Raw genomic sequence first — 17,721 nt, forward strand, 5'->3', positions numbered from 1 at the left:
AATGAAATTTCAAGATAATGCTTGAAAAAACGGGGAAAGAAAATATCATCCCCATGGCTACTGGTCCTCTCTCCTCCCTGCTTTCTCCTCATTGGTGTTTCCTTCTTCTTAGATTCCAGAGCTTGTTTTTGTTCTCAGCAGCCTTTCCAGGGTGAGGTGGCTTCAATTCCCCATTGGAAATCTGAATGAAGCTGCAGTTTGCTCAGGAAGGGAAGAAAGAAAAGTTTAGATCTGGCTTTAGCAACAGACAGATGCACTTCTGATTTCTTCAGGCACAAAGAAGATGTGTTTGCTGACGTTATACTTCACCTGAAAAGGAAAAGAAAATCCGTTAAAGACAGAAGAGTGGAAATATTACTTGAATTTTCCAACAGGTAAGCAGTCAATGCATTCGTGAACCTGCTGAACGGCAAAAATACCAAACCATCTGAAGGGGAAAGATCTTTGAAATATGTATTTCAAAGTATTATTTTATTCCCCATTTCTTAAATTTAAGGATGACAGGGCAACTTTTTGAAGCTTTTACATTTGTAATGCTTTCAAGTTTAAATCATAGATTTTTTTACTGAAACTTTTCCTAATCACTTTGGAGGGAAATATCCAACTTTGGCATAACTCACAGCAAACTCAAACAGGGGTGTTTATGTGTTTATTTTTGTTATTCTTATTTTATGTTCATACTAGACTTTTAAATTTCATTTGTTTCTGGATGCTTCAAGAATGTTTCTGGCAACAATGAAGGAACAGGGTAAATGGCTTATCATTTGGGATGCTACTGAACTTTCTGTGTCTGGTTATGGTGATGAATCTTTTTTAAAATGGGTATTGTAGCATGAGAAGTATGTGTCTCAGTATTACCGAGATTAGTTCTCTTAGTAAATATTTAAAGAAAGAAAAAAAGAATTCTACATCCAACCTAAGTCTCAGTTCAAGGATGCAAAATATTATGTTAACATTGCTGGTTAGTTTAAAAATGTTGTTCAATAGAATTAATACATGCTGCACAGCATGGCAGTGTAGGTTGTTTTTCCAAGGCATCATTTGCTAGAGATTATGTATTTTTCCAGCTGTCGAAAGAAGAGGGGTGTAATTACCTTACTGCTGAGGAAATGTTTAAATTACCTTTTATTATGATATATATGCTAAAATACACTTTTATTAACCCACATTACCAAGCAACCCAGTAACAATTTCCAGTTGTCAGGAATGACGCTTTTTTCCTGGAACAATGACAAAATACAGTCAGTGTACAAAGAGTTAATGAACTGCAAATGCCCACATTACAAGGTCATTAAAAGGACATTCCTTGAAGGTAGAAAGTGCCAAGAATCCACACTGAACACAGCAGGAGGACATTGGGCACTTGTTGATACATAATCATTGGCATTTAATTAGAGATCCTTACATTCTATTGTGAAATAGTGGATAAGTAAGTAAACATAGTAAATAATGCATAAAACACCACAAAGCTGGCTCAGCCTCATCTCCTGGTGGGCCCACATAGCCTCCCCTGCTAGAGTAAAAGAGACAGCAGAGCAGGACTTGTTTGTAGTGGTGCATGGAGCCTAAATAGATAGGCTCCCACTGCACCCTATTTGCAAGGAGGCAGGGCCCAGACCTGGGGTCAGGCAGTGGGAGTGGTCAGTGCAAGGAGCAGAGGCCAGAGATCCAGAGGATCATCTCATGGACAACAATCCGTCCATACAGCCAGACCCTGGATCTGTGACCTGCACACACCCTAACACTGGCAGCAAGACTCTTTGGAAGACAGGATCAAGCTAATGCACTAAGATAGCAGTGTGGATGTTGTGGCTTGGGCTCTCAAGCCTAAGGGGCCAGGTGGGCTTGAGAGTCCGAGCCGCAACGTCCATGCGGCTGATTTTAGTGCACTAGCGTGAGCCTGTCTCCCCAGACTAGGAAGCTCACTCCTTGCTGCTGTGTAGTCATATCCATGGTTGCAGTACGGCTACTGGCTAGCTTTGCTTTTCCAGCTTTGCTTTTCCCTGTGCGTGAGAAAACTCCAGTGGGGCAATTACTGCTACTTAGAGCAACTGTGATTTATAGTGGATCCCAGGGGAATATGCTTAATTTAGCTCCTGTTCTCCAACTGCTTGCTTCTCCAACTAGCCACATCACCCATTCACATGGGGCCCAATCCTGGGAGCTGCCAAACACCTTCAGTTCTCACTGAAATCACTGAAAATGGAGGGCACTTTGGGAATCCTGAGAGAGCTGCCCTCGCGTATGCACCCACAGAGGTGACTTCTTGGGATGACAATGCTGTCATGTGGCTATCTTTCCTCACTGGTTGCGGGGGTGCACGTAAAGGACCATGGAGGCTATTTCAGCCATTAGGTTGCATTAGCTTCTCCTTCTCCACTCCCTCATACAATCATACAGTTCCAGGCCAGAGCTTAATATTATCCCCTTAGTGCAGACTTCAGCACTCACATTTGGATCAGCAAGGCCATACAAAGCCACATAGTACAGTCATAATGCCATCCCTCGTTCCAACCGGCCTGCACTAGACCCTTCTTTTTATTGGGATTAGAGTGATTTATCTCCACTTGTGACAGATCTTTCACAAGCTTCTAGACTCAGTTGCCTGATCTGAAATGGTAGGACTAACTTCAAACAGAGGTATTTGAAGAAAGCAATCCAAGCTAGAATTCTGCACCTAAAATTCTACAGGCAGCTGTAAACCTGGGAGTCCCATGGGTCTTGGCGTTATATCACCCAGCTCAGCCACAGACTTGTATGATCTAATGCAAGCCACTGAACATCCCTGTGTCTTGGTGACCTAATAAATATAATGACCTAATAAAGCATTTTGCAAAAGTGGGGTATGTAAATGAAAGTGTTTGTCGTAATGATTTTTCTTTTATTTGTTTTCTCTTAAAATTTATACTGCTTCCTCTTCCTGGCTTTTTCTCAGGGCTAGCATAGTGTAATGCTTATTGCTACAGATGCAGAATGACTGCTTCAGGCTTATTTCCCTATGCCTCCCACCAAAGGGACTAAGGTGAGTCAAATCTGTGTTTAAAGAGCTGTAAATGTACCTAGAGGGTGTGACAAGTATAGTCTTTAAGAAATGAAAGATGGGCAAGCAACCATTCTATGTGGTACTTTTTCGTTCTCAGGTTTCTGCCCAAAAATTCACTGAGCTTTGGCTTTGAGTTCAGCTCTTCTAACTAGTCTCTAACTCCCAATCCATAGATTCATTAATGCTGAACCTGATCTCTCATTTCAGTCTGTTTTACAACAGTGTAAGTCTATTGATATCAACAGATTTACACATACACATGTGTAAATCAGGAGTAAGTGAGAGGAGAATCCGGTCTTTGTTTCTATAGACCAGACACTGCATTTAGCTACAGTAAGATTCCTTTGTACTGTTTACCAAACTAGTGCAAATATTAAAAGCATGCATCTATGGAAAGGAAGGAGAGAACCTGAGGCTAGTATCGTATGAAGATACTGCTGTATATGTGAAAGATGCTGCCTCCATCTGGTCCATATTCTTCTCTGTTTATATTTAGGGCCAAATGGAGGTGGTCTCTTTGACATCGACACAAGTAGAAAAAGGCATCCAGGATGGAAATCCAGTACACAACCATTGCATCCTGCTCCTGTATTCCCCCTGGACCCAGCTCCTGTATTCCCCCCTGGACCCATGATGTTCATATTCTACAGACCTCATAAAGGTAGTGTTCTAGGACAGGACATTGCATGGGGTGGTGTGGTTAATCTAATATGCTTTACCAGATACATTCCCTCTGTTCCCATTTTTGTAAAGATTACTTCTGCACAACAACAGAGCATTGTGCATGAAGTCACAGGCAGACTTCGGCATATTATAGCATTGCTTAGTAATTTTTGGGAAGTTGGTGCCAGACTTGAATTTGGCCTTTTGATGGCAGAAGCATTATTCTTTGTTCTCCTGATAATCAAAAATGACTGAACCATTTTTGGTCAAACTTTCCAAAAATATGCACCTTTGGGCAGAGACTGACCCTGCAATATTTTATCCTGAAAGTGAAACTAAAAAAAAAAAGAGGGTTTGAATGAGAACTGTTATGAAAACTTAAATAGAGTGGTCATTGCTGTTTCTACTATAATATGTTGCAATCACTGAATCGTGTGAAGAGAGCCATTGATTCTCTGTAATCATGAGTGCAGAACCTCAAAAAGGCAGACTCAAGCCACTTGTGTCAATCTCTTTGATTTATAGGTTTAAAACTAATGTTTTACCATTTGCTTTTGTTTTCAGGATTCTTCAATGCTGTAAGTACTAGTATCAGATCTGCTCAAACAGAGCATCATGAAGAACAAGCATAAAGATTGAATCCTATTAATCATGGTCTTGGGAAGCTCCAAGCAAAATATCTTCTAAATAATTAGGGCCAAAAAATAGGCTTTGCATACTAAATTATGTCCATGGTTTTAGGATTCCTTTATGATGGAGAAACCCACTCAGCATCCTACTGAGGGTTTGTTTAATCGAACTATTGCAAACAGCAGCAACTCACAGTTTTCACACTTTGATTCATGTCAGCCTTCTTTCCCTGCAGTCTTCTTGCTCATCACGGCTTATACTGTCGTTACAATAGTGGGGCTTTTTGGAAACCTTTGCCTGATTGTTATAATACAAAGACAGAAAGAAGCTCAAAATGTTACAAATATTCTGATTGCCAATCTCTCCTTATCCGATGTCTTGATATGCATCATGTGCATTCCTGTCACAGTTGCATACACTTTGATGGACTATTGGATATTTGGCGAGGCTATGTGTAAAATAAGCTCTTTTGTACAAAGTATGTCTGTCACAGTCTCCATATTCTCACTTGTATTAATTGCTGTCGAGAGACACCAGTTAATAGTGAACCCACGTGGCTGGAAGCCGAATATGTCACACGCTTACTGGGGAATTATCTTCATTTGGGGGGTTTCCCTTATCATATCCATTCCCTTTTTTATATTCCACCACCTATCTGATGAACCCTTTAAAAATCTCTCTTACCATAGCGATTTCTACACGAACAAAGTTGTTTGCATCGAGGCCTGGCCATCAGTTGCAGAGCGACTGGTCTTTACCACCAGTCTGCTGGTTGTCCAGTATTGCTTCCCACTGGGCTTTATTTTTATCTGCTATCTCAAGATATTTGTATGTCTCCGGCGGAGACATGGTAAGGTGGATGGGATGAGGGAGAATGAGAGCAGACTAAATGAGAGCAAAAGGATTAATATGATGCTCATTTCAATTGTCGTGACCTTTGCAGCTTGCTGGTTGCCTCTAAACATATTTAACGTCGTTTTTGACTGGAACTATGAGGCACTGATGAACTGCCACCATAACTTAGTGTTCACATTGTGCCACCTGGTAGCCATGCTCTCGACATGTATCAATCCTATCTTTTACGGATTTCTCAACAAGAATTTCCAGAAGGATTTAATAGTGTTAATTCACCACTGCAGATGCTTCACATCTCAGGAGGAATATGAGAACATCGCCCTTTCAACCCTGAACACTGATGTATCCAAGGGGTCCTTGAAATTAAATAATACCCCTGTGAATAGCTAAAAGAATCCCTCATGACAGTCTCCAAAACTCTGTATTTATTGTGAATTTACTGATTCTGGTTGATCCTTTCGGAGGATTATAAAGGTCTTGAGCTGTTCCCACTAATGCCAGAGGGAGTCTTTGCCGTTTAGTTCAGTGGGAGCAGGTAAACTTATCGTGTAAACTGTTCCTTCTACATAACATTATTTCTTATTAATTCTAGTAAATCACCCCCCAGAAATCCTTTACAGTCAACACTATGAAATACCAGCAGTATTAGCGTATCATTTTTAAGTCCATGATTTCACTATCAATGACTGCCTCCCTCAGAAATTTTCCACCTCAGTGATACATGTGACATTCCCTGGGTAAAATGCTCTCTTCTGCTTCCCCAAGATAATCCATCCATTCCAAGGTGCCCCCAAATCCACCAGTCCTTCCTCTGCCCTGCCCTCTAGCCTTCTGCCTCTCGACCCCACCGTGTTTTTTCCTGCACCTCATAGAGGCTACTTCAGATGGCCCATCTACATGGCCGCTGTCCCTCACAATGGCTTCTGGCTAGGAGTGACTGGTCCAGTAGGGAGCAGGTCCCCCTGCTGGATGGCAGTTTGGGGAAGGGGTTCCCTTTTGGTTTTTGATGCAAGTGGTCTTCCCTAATTAATGGGGAAGGTTGGGTTTCATGGCTGATGTATGCATGGGTAGGGGTGGCAAATTAGAACCAGGTATCCCAGGCTGCTGGACTGGGAGCTAGGTCAGGCGATGGGATTCCTCTGGGTAGAAATGGCAGGTCAGGGACAAGGTGGGAAGGAACCCAGATTTTCAGATTCAGATCTGGGGCTGGGCAGGTAGGCATTATGAGGTGAGGCGGGGAGGCAGCCAGCAGCAGCCGCAGGACAACCACTCAGTACAGCAGCAGCTTGGCCTGCCGCTTCTCCTTTCCTCCTGGTGCAATGCTGAAGCAGCAGCAAGGATCGGGAGTGCAGGCATTACGTGGTATGTGCTCCATTGGCTCTGAGCAATGCTTGTTGGGGGAGAAACAGGAGAGGAGATCTCATTGGAGCAGATCCCACAGCCTTGGTGGATACACCCGCCGCATGATGGCTGTCAGAGGCTGCAGCCACCAGCACAGTCCTAGTGCTGAGAACGCTGACAACAAGAGCTGGCCTTAGCATTTTCAAGTTCTGTTTCACCCAGGCTCTTATACCACTCCCATCACTGTAGTATGAGAGCCTTCCATTCGTGACTACACATCTGTCCAAGTTGGCCTGTGAAACAATTTTTAGTTACCCCTCCATCCACCAGTACCTGACTCCTGTATTTTGTTATTACAGCAGTATGGGCACAGATGGACCAATGGTTTTCTGAGGGGTTAGGAAGATCATTATTTGGGATATGTCCTTAACTCACTTATTTTACGTAAAAGGTGAGTCTGGGGGAAGCTTCGTTAGGGTCTCTCAACCCTCTCTCTGCTTCTTGCTTTCAGCCCTAGCAAGTACTTTCCTTTGTTTTATATCCACTTGTGCTGGTTTGCAGTTCCAGACTTTGTTCACAATTAAAAGAGCTAGAGACTTAATTTTTGTTTTTAAATGAAAGTTGAGATGGGCCCCAAATGAGCCCCTACAAGTGCCATCCAGCTCACCCGTATTCAAGATGAAAAATGCATAAAGCATCTCTCTTATTTGTATTGTATTCTCCTCTCTTTCTCCAGCACAAACTGTAGGCGTCTGTTATAAACACCATTGCTTCTGAAAACAGGCTCTTTAAAACAGCTATTATCAAACCGACTATGAATTCATAATTACTCATTGGCTTCAGCTACTTATACAGATGAAAACATGTTTGTCTTTGGATAGAAAATTTGTTTTGTGCTTTAGTTTCAGAAATATCCTCCCCCATCCCTGTGTGTTATGCACAAAAGCGATAACGCACAAAAGGCGTCTGGGTAAGAGAGGGTATTTTTTGTTTGCCATGAATATCCTGTTCAGACTGGCTTTTGCTACAGTGCAGTGCACGGAAGACTAAAGCTGTAAAATTAATGTTTTTTAATTAAAGCATACTGTTGGTTGTTTTAAAAGTTAAGACATACTGAATATACTCTCTATCCACCTTTATGGTGCTATCACAGAATCAATTAGGAATGTCCGAATGGCAATAATTAGAGAGTTTAAATGGGGACAGATAAAATGCTTAAGACAGATATGCACCAGCATATTTCTCCATTTTCCTTTTCCTGTTTGGATTATTTTTGTATAACTTTCCCTACCGCTCTGGCTAGTTAGCACAGATATGTGTATGTCAGAAAAGGCTCTCTTCCTCATTGATCAATATCTCTAAGTACAGTGACCTCTCAATGCTAAATATATTACCTCAATCTCTCAATGGCAACTGATTGTGATGTCATAAACACAGAATTAGGTTTCACAGCAGGAAGTACCTGAGAGTGACTTTTTTTAGTCTTAATTTTTTTTTTTTTAATTTGAGAGAGAGATTTTCGGACTTATCTTGACCCAGCTGTCACCAGGCATATTTATGCCTTTGTCACTTTCTAGACTGACTACGGTTATTGACGATAATTTAGGCAGTCTGAAGACCGTTTAAAAAAACTCCAGTTATTCTAAGACCGGCAGTCTTAATTACTGTACTAATTCAAAAAGTATCACCCTTATTTTTAGTCACAGAAGAGAAGTTCATAATAATTTTCAAAACAAGTTTTTTAAAACGTCCCAAACTACTACATGACTTTCATGATTCTGGCTTGACATAACTAATAATCTGATCTTTTATTCACCTATACGCCAGCTCACATTTTAAGTCCCCATGAACAGGGATATTAAGTTTCTCCAGCTATAGACCGAAGATTGTAAAGGACAGAGCATTTCAGGGTTCAGCATGTCCCAGGGCAAAAAGCATCTATACAAGTTCCAAAACAGCTTAAGTACAGTTTGGTTCTCTGAAGACTTGCAGATTATCTGAGGGTGTGTCTACCTTAGCCCTATCTGAGGGTCTGTCTACACTAGAAATGCTACAGCTGTGCTGTTGTAGTGTAGACACTTACTACGATGACGGAAGGGGTTCTTCCATCACTATAGTAAATCCACTTTTTCAAGAGATTCTTCCATTGACCTAATGTCTACACTGGGGCTTAGGTTGGCTTAACTAGGTATCTCAGGGGTGTGATGCCAGGGCCGCCCAGAGGATTCAGGGGGCCTGGGGGTCTTCGGCGGCGGAATTGCCGCCGAAGACCCGGCACTTCGGTGGTGGGTCCCAGGACGGAAGGACCCCCCCCGCTGCGGGTCTTCAGGGCACTTCGGCGGTGGGTCCCGGGATGGAAGGGACCCCCTGCTGTGGGTCTTCAGGGAACTTCGGTGGTGGGTCCCGGAGTGGAAGGACCCCCCGCCACTGAATTGCCGCCAAAGACCTGGAGCGGAAGAAGCTCCCGGGGCCCGGGCCCCATGAGAGTTTTCTGGGGCCCCCGGAGCGAGTGAAGGACCCCGCTCCAGGGGCCCCGAAAAACTCTCGTGGGGGCCCCTGCGGGGCCCAGGGCAAATTGCCCCACTTGCCCCCTCCCCCCCCCGGGCAGCCCTGTGTGATGCAGCTAGGTCAACTTAACCTTCTTGTGTAGACCAGCCCTGAGTTCTGTAGACTAGAGCACAGTATGTCTTATAAAGCATCTTTTAAAGTGCACTCATGAAAGCTCTTGGAATACAGTATGCATTTTACAAATCCACATGGGCAGTGGGAACTCTGCCTGAGCTAAGAGTGCAGGACTGGGCCCTATATTGTTGTAAACCATGAATTCTTCTCTGATAACAGTAGGCATATATGGTTTAATAACTAAGGATATGTCTACACTTAAAAACACGACAGCAGCACAGGGACAGCGCAAGTGCAGATGTTTAGTACGGGGCAGGAGGGAGTCTCCCATTGCTAGAGGTAATTCACCTCCCCAAGAGGCAGTAGCAGCTAGGGTGATGGAAGACTCTTCTGTCGACCTCGAGCTGTCTGCACCAGGGGGTAGGTCGGCTTGCCTACGTCTCTCAAGGATGTGGATTTTTCACATCCCAAGAGACATGTAGCTATGTCAATATAAAGTTTCAGTATAGACTAGCCCTAAGTTTTAGGAGTTGCCAAATAACCTTTAGCTATTTCAATACTGACATAAACATGCCTTGTGATGGGGTTAATTCCTAAAACCATAACTATTTATCACGGTGTCCGGCTTCAGTGAAAAGCCTTTACAGAAGTGGGCTGTAGTCCACGAAAGCTTATGCTCTAATAAATTTGTTAGTCTCTAAGGTGCCACAAGTCCTCCTGTTCTTTATGCTCCCTAGTGTATATTGTACTGTGAGCGTTACCTGTATTCTGTCATTTACTATGTACAGCCCTAGAACAGTGGGACTGTGACCTAGTTGAGACTTCTCAGTACTGCTAAAACGTAAATGTTAACTGATATTAATAATACTTTACACTCAAGACCACCTTTTTGAAGACAACTTAGTGTATTTGTAACAATTTGCAAGAATGGTGTAAGTGTTTCCTGATTCACTCTGAGCAGGAAGGAGACCTGGTCTCAAATGTATCAGGGCTTGATCCCACTGAGGTCAATGGTGCTGCTCTCATGAGTAAGTACTACTCACATGAGTAAAAGTTGCAGAATTAGAAACACAGTAATCAAAGACTTGAGTGACACATCTGGATAGAGTGGCTGTGCTATAATTAAAGCAGTGTACTAATTAATCAAGAATAATGTATCCGAAGTAGGAAGTTAATTTTTAGGTTCTTAGTCCATAACTGCATACGTCAGTCCTGTGCATCAAAAGGAGCTAATGTACTTCCAAAGAAAAAAACTAAATAGTTAAGGACTAAGGGTGTGATCCACAAAGATACTTAGGCACCCAAGCCCCATTTTTAGGCCGTTAAGTCCTGTTTTTAGGCACCTCTGTGATCCACAAAACTCCCACTCAGCTGCCACCTAACTGTGTAAGTGCCTAAACCCACTTAGCGCCTAAGTTTTTTCCTCTGGGCATGCTCACTGTATACTCCCTCTAGGCACCCAGGTACCTATCTCCTGCCTCAGTATACAAAGTACTGCCTCATGATGGACATCCAGGCACACATCTCCTTCCCAAGCCCCAGAGTAATTCACAAACTAGGGAAGACAGGTGTTTGGCCACCTATAATGTGCAGGGACCCAATGTGGTAGGGGACCTGTGAGCATGCTTACCAGATCAGGCATGCTCAGTCATGCTCATATGAAACAGCTGGGAGCGGGGGAGGCAGGGGGAAGGACATCCCTTATAACTTCTAGTCTAATGGATGGGTACTCACCCAGGGTGTAGGAGATCCCTATTCAAGTCCTGAGGGGGAGAAGGGATTTGAACAGGAATCTGCCATCCCTCATCCACTCATTGTATAGGGAGCCTAAACACCTAACTCAGGCTTTGTGGGTCACACTGTTCCTGTAATTTTTTCTAGGCACCAAGACATACAGGGTTGCAACACCAAAGTCCCTTTGTGGATGTCTTCCCAAAACGGTCTACATTTGAACTGGGTCTTGTTGAGGACATAGGCAAATCTCCCATTAGCTTCAATGGGCCAGATCCTCAACTGGTATAGATCACTGAGCTCCAGTAACTTTAATCAAGCCATGTTGATTTATTCCAGCTCAGAGACTGGCCCAACCTGGCCCAGGAGTTCTGGCTGCATAAGGAGAGCATGGTCAGACCCACATTCATTAATACTGCTGGACACATCAGGCTTAATCAAAGAAGCTAGTGTATATACTGGGGGGTAAGGCGGACCAGATTCTGCTGTCACTTATAGAGGTGGAAATCTAGGGTAAAGAAAAAAGATCAAAACTGCTAAAAAATAGATTGCCTAGGCTTGGTCTATCCACACCCCTGAGCCATGTAGTTATACTGACCTATCCCCAGTGTAGAGCGCGCTATGGGTAGAGAAGCTTTCCTGTCAACGTACCTCCCACCTCTCAGGGAGGTGGAGTACCTATGTCAACGAGAGACGCTCTCCCATTGGCATAGATAGTGTCTTCACTAAGCACTACAGCAGCACCGTAAGTGTAGACAAGCCCCTAGCTGGTTTTCATTGTGGGATTGTCTACACTTGAAATGCCACAGCAGCACAGCTGCAGTGTAGAAACTACCTACACCGACGGGAGGGGTTCTCCCATCAGCATAGGTAATCCACCCTGAGAGGCGATAGCTAGGTTGATGGCTTCTCATTCATGTCAGGATCAGGACAGCTTGATCCTTAAGGAGCTATAACCAGCTCTTTAACTGCCTGCTTCTCTCCTGGACTGAGTAGATCTCACTGCTGGAGAGAATCTGGGCCTTTCAGAGTATAGCACTGTCCTTAGGAGGGAAGAGGATCATCCAAATATTTAATCTTTCCAGGATTTGCCTTCTGTTTTTTAAAATTTAGCTATTAATTTATACAAGAACACAATGTTCATCTTAGAAATGGCCCATTTTCTGTCTGGTAATACAATGCACCTTATGAAGCCACACGAGCAGCTCCCACAGTTGCAGATGTAAGAAACTTTCTGTTATTACGGCTACACTTTCCATCCTCCTCCTTACCCCCTCCAAGGCCAATCAGCTGATCTTGACATAGTGGGGTGGACTAAAGCATCGAGAAGCAAACAGTGAGGGAGGGGGGCATTGGGAGGAAAGGTCAGGCTCTCTCACAAACTGGTCTGTGGAATAAGGCCCCAATCCTGCAGCAAACACTTGTATTCATGCTGAACTTTATTATGCTGACTGAGTAGTCCTGTGAGCAAGCGAGGGAGCAGCCCTGCAGGAGTCTTGAAGCCTGGAGCAGGCTTCGTACTTGAGCCAACCAGAGATACCTGGCACTGGGAAGAGGTTGGTACCTTAAGCAATTGATTCTTGATAGAAGAGAGCCTGAAGCAGCCCCTGGGAGGGAGCAGCTGATGCTAGGAGCTCAGAGCAGATGGCCTCCTAAGAGCGATGAAAGACTTGTGAAGGAAGTTTTTTTGCTCACCCAGGCTGTGCACAGGGAGCCCTGGACATGAGGGAGTGCATGGGTGGCAACCAGCCTGTTTACAAGTCCCATTGTGGAACTCCTCAGGGTAGTCAAAATTAAGCATGTACATAAGTGCTTGTTGCAGGATCAGGGCCTAAGAGTTGGGAACCACAATACATTTAAAGCTTTTCATGCTAGTGAGTCTAACAGTGGGTTATAATACTGTGGGCTTAGAAATTTCTCTCTTTAATTATACACAGCCCACTTTAATGTGACAAGTATTGCGTAACTTTGCCTTGTTCTCCTAAATAGCGGTTTCCTAGGAAGTTACGAACAAGACCATAAATGTCCTATTAATAGAGCTTTTTTTATGCACAATTCAAAGCTTGAAATAAGCACAAAGGAAAGCCCTATACATTTTACAGTGATCTTCTTTGGCACTCAGTGGTTTAAATTCAGAGGTGACATAAATGATAGCGTAAGTTGTATGTCAGTGAGTTGGCAGAAGTTGAGGTCAATGCATCACAGGAGCAGAAATGTACAGATGGAGCAGGAAAAGCAGTGAACGCATCCTTTTTCTACACATTCTTATATCCACTTCTTAGATTTTTTTTCTGGCACAAACCTACCTTGCCTCTTCATTTTGTAATTTATAATCACAGGTCCCTGTGCTGATTTACTGTGAATGGCTCTTTCTCTCTGGCCCAGAGGGAGTGCAAACAACATCATGCATGAATTAACCATCAAAAGGCAATCGAGGATTGATACAGCCAGTCCCCTTCTCCTCCCATTCTTTTTAATCATGGAAAAGATATTTCATTTATTAAAAATGAGTTTGAAGTACCTAGCAACCAAAGAGTGAACACGTCCAATCTGCTTCCATGACGTAGCAGCTACATTACCATTCACTTTGTGGTCCCTGAATCAAAGAAATCTGCAGCCGCTGATGGCTGAATTATATCTGTGGTCTTTTTAGTCTTGCTACATAGATAATACATTTGCTAGAGCATTTTGTTGGTATGTCATGTCATTCTCATCAGAGCTAAACCATTTTTGTCAAATCTTATCACGCTTGCATAAAAAAATGCTCTTCATTACCCAGGTGGAAGCACTTTGAGCACTGAGATTGCTTCAAAATGCAATGTTGTTAATAATTGTGCCTTGATTTCTTCACATTACTATTTCTTATGGCTTCATTTGGATGAAGTGTTGACAGTCAGACTCTGCTTTGAACGGATATATCTTCTATCCAGCTTTTGGGGGGCAGAGCAGTATGTATGGGTATGGTGTTTTAAAAGATTTTGGGTCAAATAATCTCTAGATGAGCACATGTGACTTCACTGGCTCCAAAGAGCTATGCCCATATGTGATATTACCTACATATTACATGCACCACCCTTATCTGGGGTCTGATTCAATTTCCAGTGAAGTCACTCAGAGCCTTTCTATTGGCTTTAATAGGAACTGGATCGGACATAGAAATTATTTACTTTGAATGCATAAGCAACACAGAACGATCTTTGGTGTAAATTAGTGTTGTGGTCATAACTGTGGCAATATGCAGTGTATGGACACTGTTCAAATCCCACTTTATCACAATGACATGTCTCCACACTGGCTAATACTGACCATAAAATATATTTGTATTATATTTGTACTGAGTGATGTACAAAGTTGTATCAGTTTTGTGCACTAGAATACTAAACTTTGTAATCCTATGTAACAGAGTATTTTGAGTTTCGTCTGGGAGGTTGAAAACCGCACAAGAGAACCCGTGGCCTTTGAAACAAGCAGTTTCCCTGCATGAAGCAAGTAGGAACATTTGCAGTCCAGAGCTCTTGCTAAATGTGAGCAAAGTAGTTCCAGTGATGTTCAGCTAAAAAAAAAACAGTGTCAAAATTTTGTTAAGATATTCCAGTCACAAAGGCCACATTAGCACTGAGAGAGACAGAATGTCCATGTGGAATGTATAAATATAAATCTCATGGCTCCTGGTCAGTTTGACTGTAAGGGTAGGTCTATACTTACCTCCAGGTCCGGCAGTAAGCAATCGATCTTCTGGGATCGATTTATCGCGTCTTGTCTAGACGTGATAAATCGATCCCGGAAGTGCTCACCGTCGACGAGGAGAGGAGTATGCAGAGTCAACGGGGGAGCCTGCCTGCCGCGTCTGGACCCGCGGTAAGTTCGAACTAAGGTACTTCGACTTCAGCTACGTTATTCACGTAGCTGAAATTGCGTATCTTAATTCAAAGTGGGGGGGTTAGTGTGGACCAGGCCAAAGTGTATGTAACTTGAGTTAAACTCTGTCCACGGTAAGGGCTAGGTTCCCACAAACTGTAAGCGCAATTGGATATTGTCTGTAAAAATGTACATGTGCAAATGCAGTGTCATTTTAAACTTGTTACTGAAATGCTTTGAGTGACAGTTGAATATTGACTAATAAATGTTATGTCTGTTTGAAACCAATCCATGTTGCCTGGCTGGTAAATATTATTCAGTTTAACTTTAATATTGTAGTACAATAAAATTCTTCTTGGAAACCAGGTTTGGATTTGATATATTTATGTTTCGGATGGTCTTGATAGTCATCTTCCTTTGTTATCAATTATTTCCATTAGTGACAATGACTTTAAACTCATCTGAAAATTTCAGTGTTTTGAGTACTTATATCTAGAGTTAAAAGCTAATAGCAACAGAACTTAATGCTCCCAGGTGTGGACAATACTGAAGACAAAGGTTCCTGATGAACTCATACTCTCAGGGTAGAAGAACCTCCTTTGCTGCTGGAACTTTGTAATTGGGGGCAAAGATCATTCATGCCTTTAGGATACTGTTTTTTTTTCAGATATACCATGTACACTAAATATTGGATTCCCTTGTCTGGACCTTTTCTTTTTAAGCTCTATCTTTATTTAGGAAGTTTGAACAGGTTTACAAATCCTTGCCATGTAAATGTCAGAGACATTACAATAATCATTACAATAGTGAGTGATAGACACCGGGTCTTATTTTTAATAACAGTGTATTGAGCATCTGGTCAGCTGCTCAGGAAAATCTACCCACAGCACAAGTACTGGAAGTATGCCTCTGAATGCTGTGTTGCAGACTAATTATATTGACTTTTGGCACACATTCAGTTCCTAGTGTAGTCTCCAGTACTGTTCTAAATCATTGGTAACTCAATGGTGGGGAGAAGATACAACAGTTTGCCTTCTCCTGTTCAAGGTGATAGGTGAATTTAGGGAGGACGGACGCAGGGAGAGTGCAGAAAAGGAGGAAGTTGTGGTTCAAAGGTAACAGTGGGACACAATAAGACTTGTTTTTGTATGGCCTCTTTCTTAAAGGTGCAATTCCAAAATGCCTTACAGAAGTATAGGATATATTATATGAATTACAGAAGATAATGGTGCAATAGAGAAACTGGACAAAATTCAGACCCTATGTAAGCATGTGCTGCAGTGGTATTGCATCTGCTTAGCCCAGTGGCTAGTGAATAAATTAAAGCATTCAGTCATCACGTCAACAATGGTGAGAAGTTAACTGACATGGCTTTAGGAGCTAAATAAAGGTCTGAGTTAAGCAGAAAGAGACAGTGCCAGGGAATAAAGTTCTTGGGGAGGGAGTGTGGTTTGTTAGCCAAGATACTGTCCTGGGACTCAGAAGACCTGAGGTCAATTTCTAGTTCTGTCACAGACTTCCTCTGTGACCTTGGGTAATTCATTTCACCTCTCCGTGCCTCGGTTTCCCCTCTATAAAACGATGAGGTTAACACATCCTCTCTGTTCGGTGTGTTCAGATAACATGCTCTTCCCGGCAGGGATGGCATCTTACTGTGTGCATGTGCAGTGCCTAGCACAGCAGGGCCCTGATCTCAGTTACTGCTTCTAAAAGCTACTGTAATATAAATAATAATAATAATGGAGGGATTTGTACTAAGGACGATTTCTCTCTGATGCATTCATTAACAGACCCTGTTTTCATCTAAGGCTCAACTAGGGAAATTTTGTTCCCTCCCCTAGGCCCATCATTATGGTTAAGTGACATGAGATTTAACACAGTTCTTAATTATGACAGCAAACACTTGATTAGACTGAACTTCAAAAACCAGGGGGAAAAAATGAAGATACCTCTGAGAAAAGAGCACAGCATACAGGAAGGCTTTCAAGACTAAACTCTGCAAGCAGAAAGCACAAGGACAGCGGATGTGCTTCAACGCCACTTTATAGACTTAACCCTCGTCGACACCTAAAACTTAGGTTGACATAGCTACATCGTTCCAGGGTGTGAAAGATTCACACACCAAGAGATGTTGTTAACTGATCTAACCCCTGGTATAGACGCCACTATTTCGATGTAAAAATTATTCTGTCGACCTAGTTGGCGCCTCTTGATGGGGTGATTTACTACAGTGATGGAAAAAACCCTTCTACTATAGCTACTATAGCTAGTGTCTACAGCGGCGTAGCTACAGCACTGCATCTGTGCCACTGTAGCATAGACATGCTTTAATCCTTATAAGGTGACACTGTCCTTTCAATTTTATGCTAACAAGCTGCTTTAAAATACTCCGATGACAATGCTAGAATTGTTTGCAGTGTTGTGGTAGCCGTGTTGGTACCACGATAAGAGAGAGACAAGGTGGGTGAGGGAATGTCTTGTATTGATCCAACTTCTATTGGTGAGAGAGACAAGCTTTTGAGCTTACCCAGAGCTCTTCTACAGGTCGCTGGAGCAGGAAAGCGTGTCTTTTTCACCAGCGGCAGTTGGTCCAATAAACGCTAGAATTATCTGGTCTACAGTTACTCATCTTTCAGTGTTCTGTAGCAGGTCAGGTGCAGTGGCAAGGGCCTGTAATCCCAGCTACTTGGGAGGTGAGGCTGGGGGATAGCTCAGGGGTGCTGGGCTGCCGATTGGGTGTCCAGTGCCACTGGCAGCCTGGCCAATGGGTGGCTGAAGGACTGGCTAGAACAACACGAATGACGTGTTGTGATCGGTGCTCTCTCTGTGAGGGCTGATGGACCAATCGATCAAGGTGTTCTGTTGCAAATGGCTTGGTTTCAATATCAATTCACTGATTGATGTCATTTCATAGACTTTTCTATTAGTCACAACCGATTTACATAACTTGATGGAAATGTCACCTGAATGGAATTACG

General features: G+C 42.9%; 1 protein-coding gene across 2 annotated transcripts; it reads left to right on the forward strand.

The window, feature by feature from the left end:
- The first annotated feature begins 236 nt into the window (after positions 1-236).
- Positions 237-15,092, forward strand: LOC101934340 (neuropeptide Y receptor type 6-like). Of its 2 annotated transcripts, XM_005295885.5 has the most exons (4): positions 237-374; positions 2,936-3,022; positions 3,540-3,704; positions 4,271-15,092. In XM_005295885.5, the coding sequence occupies exon 4, from the start codon at positions 4,457-4,459 to the stop codon at positions 5,579-5,581; it is 1,125 nt and encodes a 374-aa protein (XP_005295942.1). In that variant the 5' UTR covers positions 237-374; positions 2,936-3,022; positions 3,540-3,704; positions 4,271-4,456; the 3' UTR covers positions 5,582-15,092. The 2 variants fall into 2 exon arrangements, with proteins under 2 accessions (XP_005295942.1, XP_005295943.1); XM_005295886.5 differs by lacking the exon at positions 3,540-3,704.
- The last annotated feature ends 2,629 nt before the right edge of the window (positions 15,093-17,721 follow it).

This window comes from Chrysemys picta, chromosome 8 (assembly GCF_011386835.1).
Source record: "Chrysemys picta bellii isolate R12L10 chromosome 8, ASM1138683v2, whole genome shotgun sequence".
Classification (NCBI taxonomy): domain Eukaryota; kingdom Metazoa; phylum Chordata; order Testudines; family Emydidae; genus Chrysemys; species Chrysemys picta.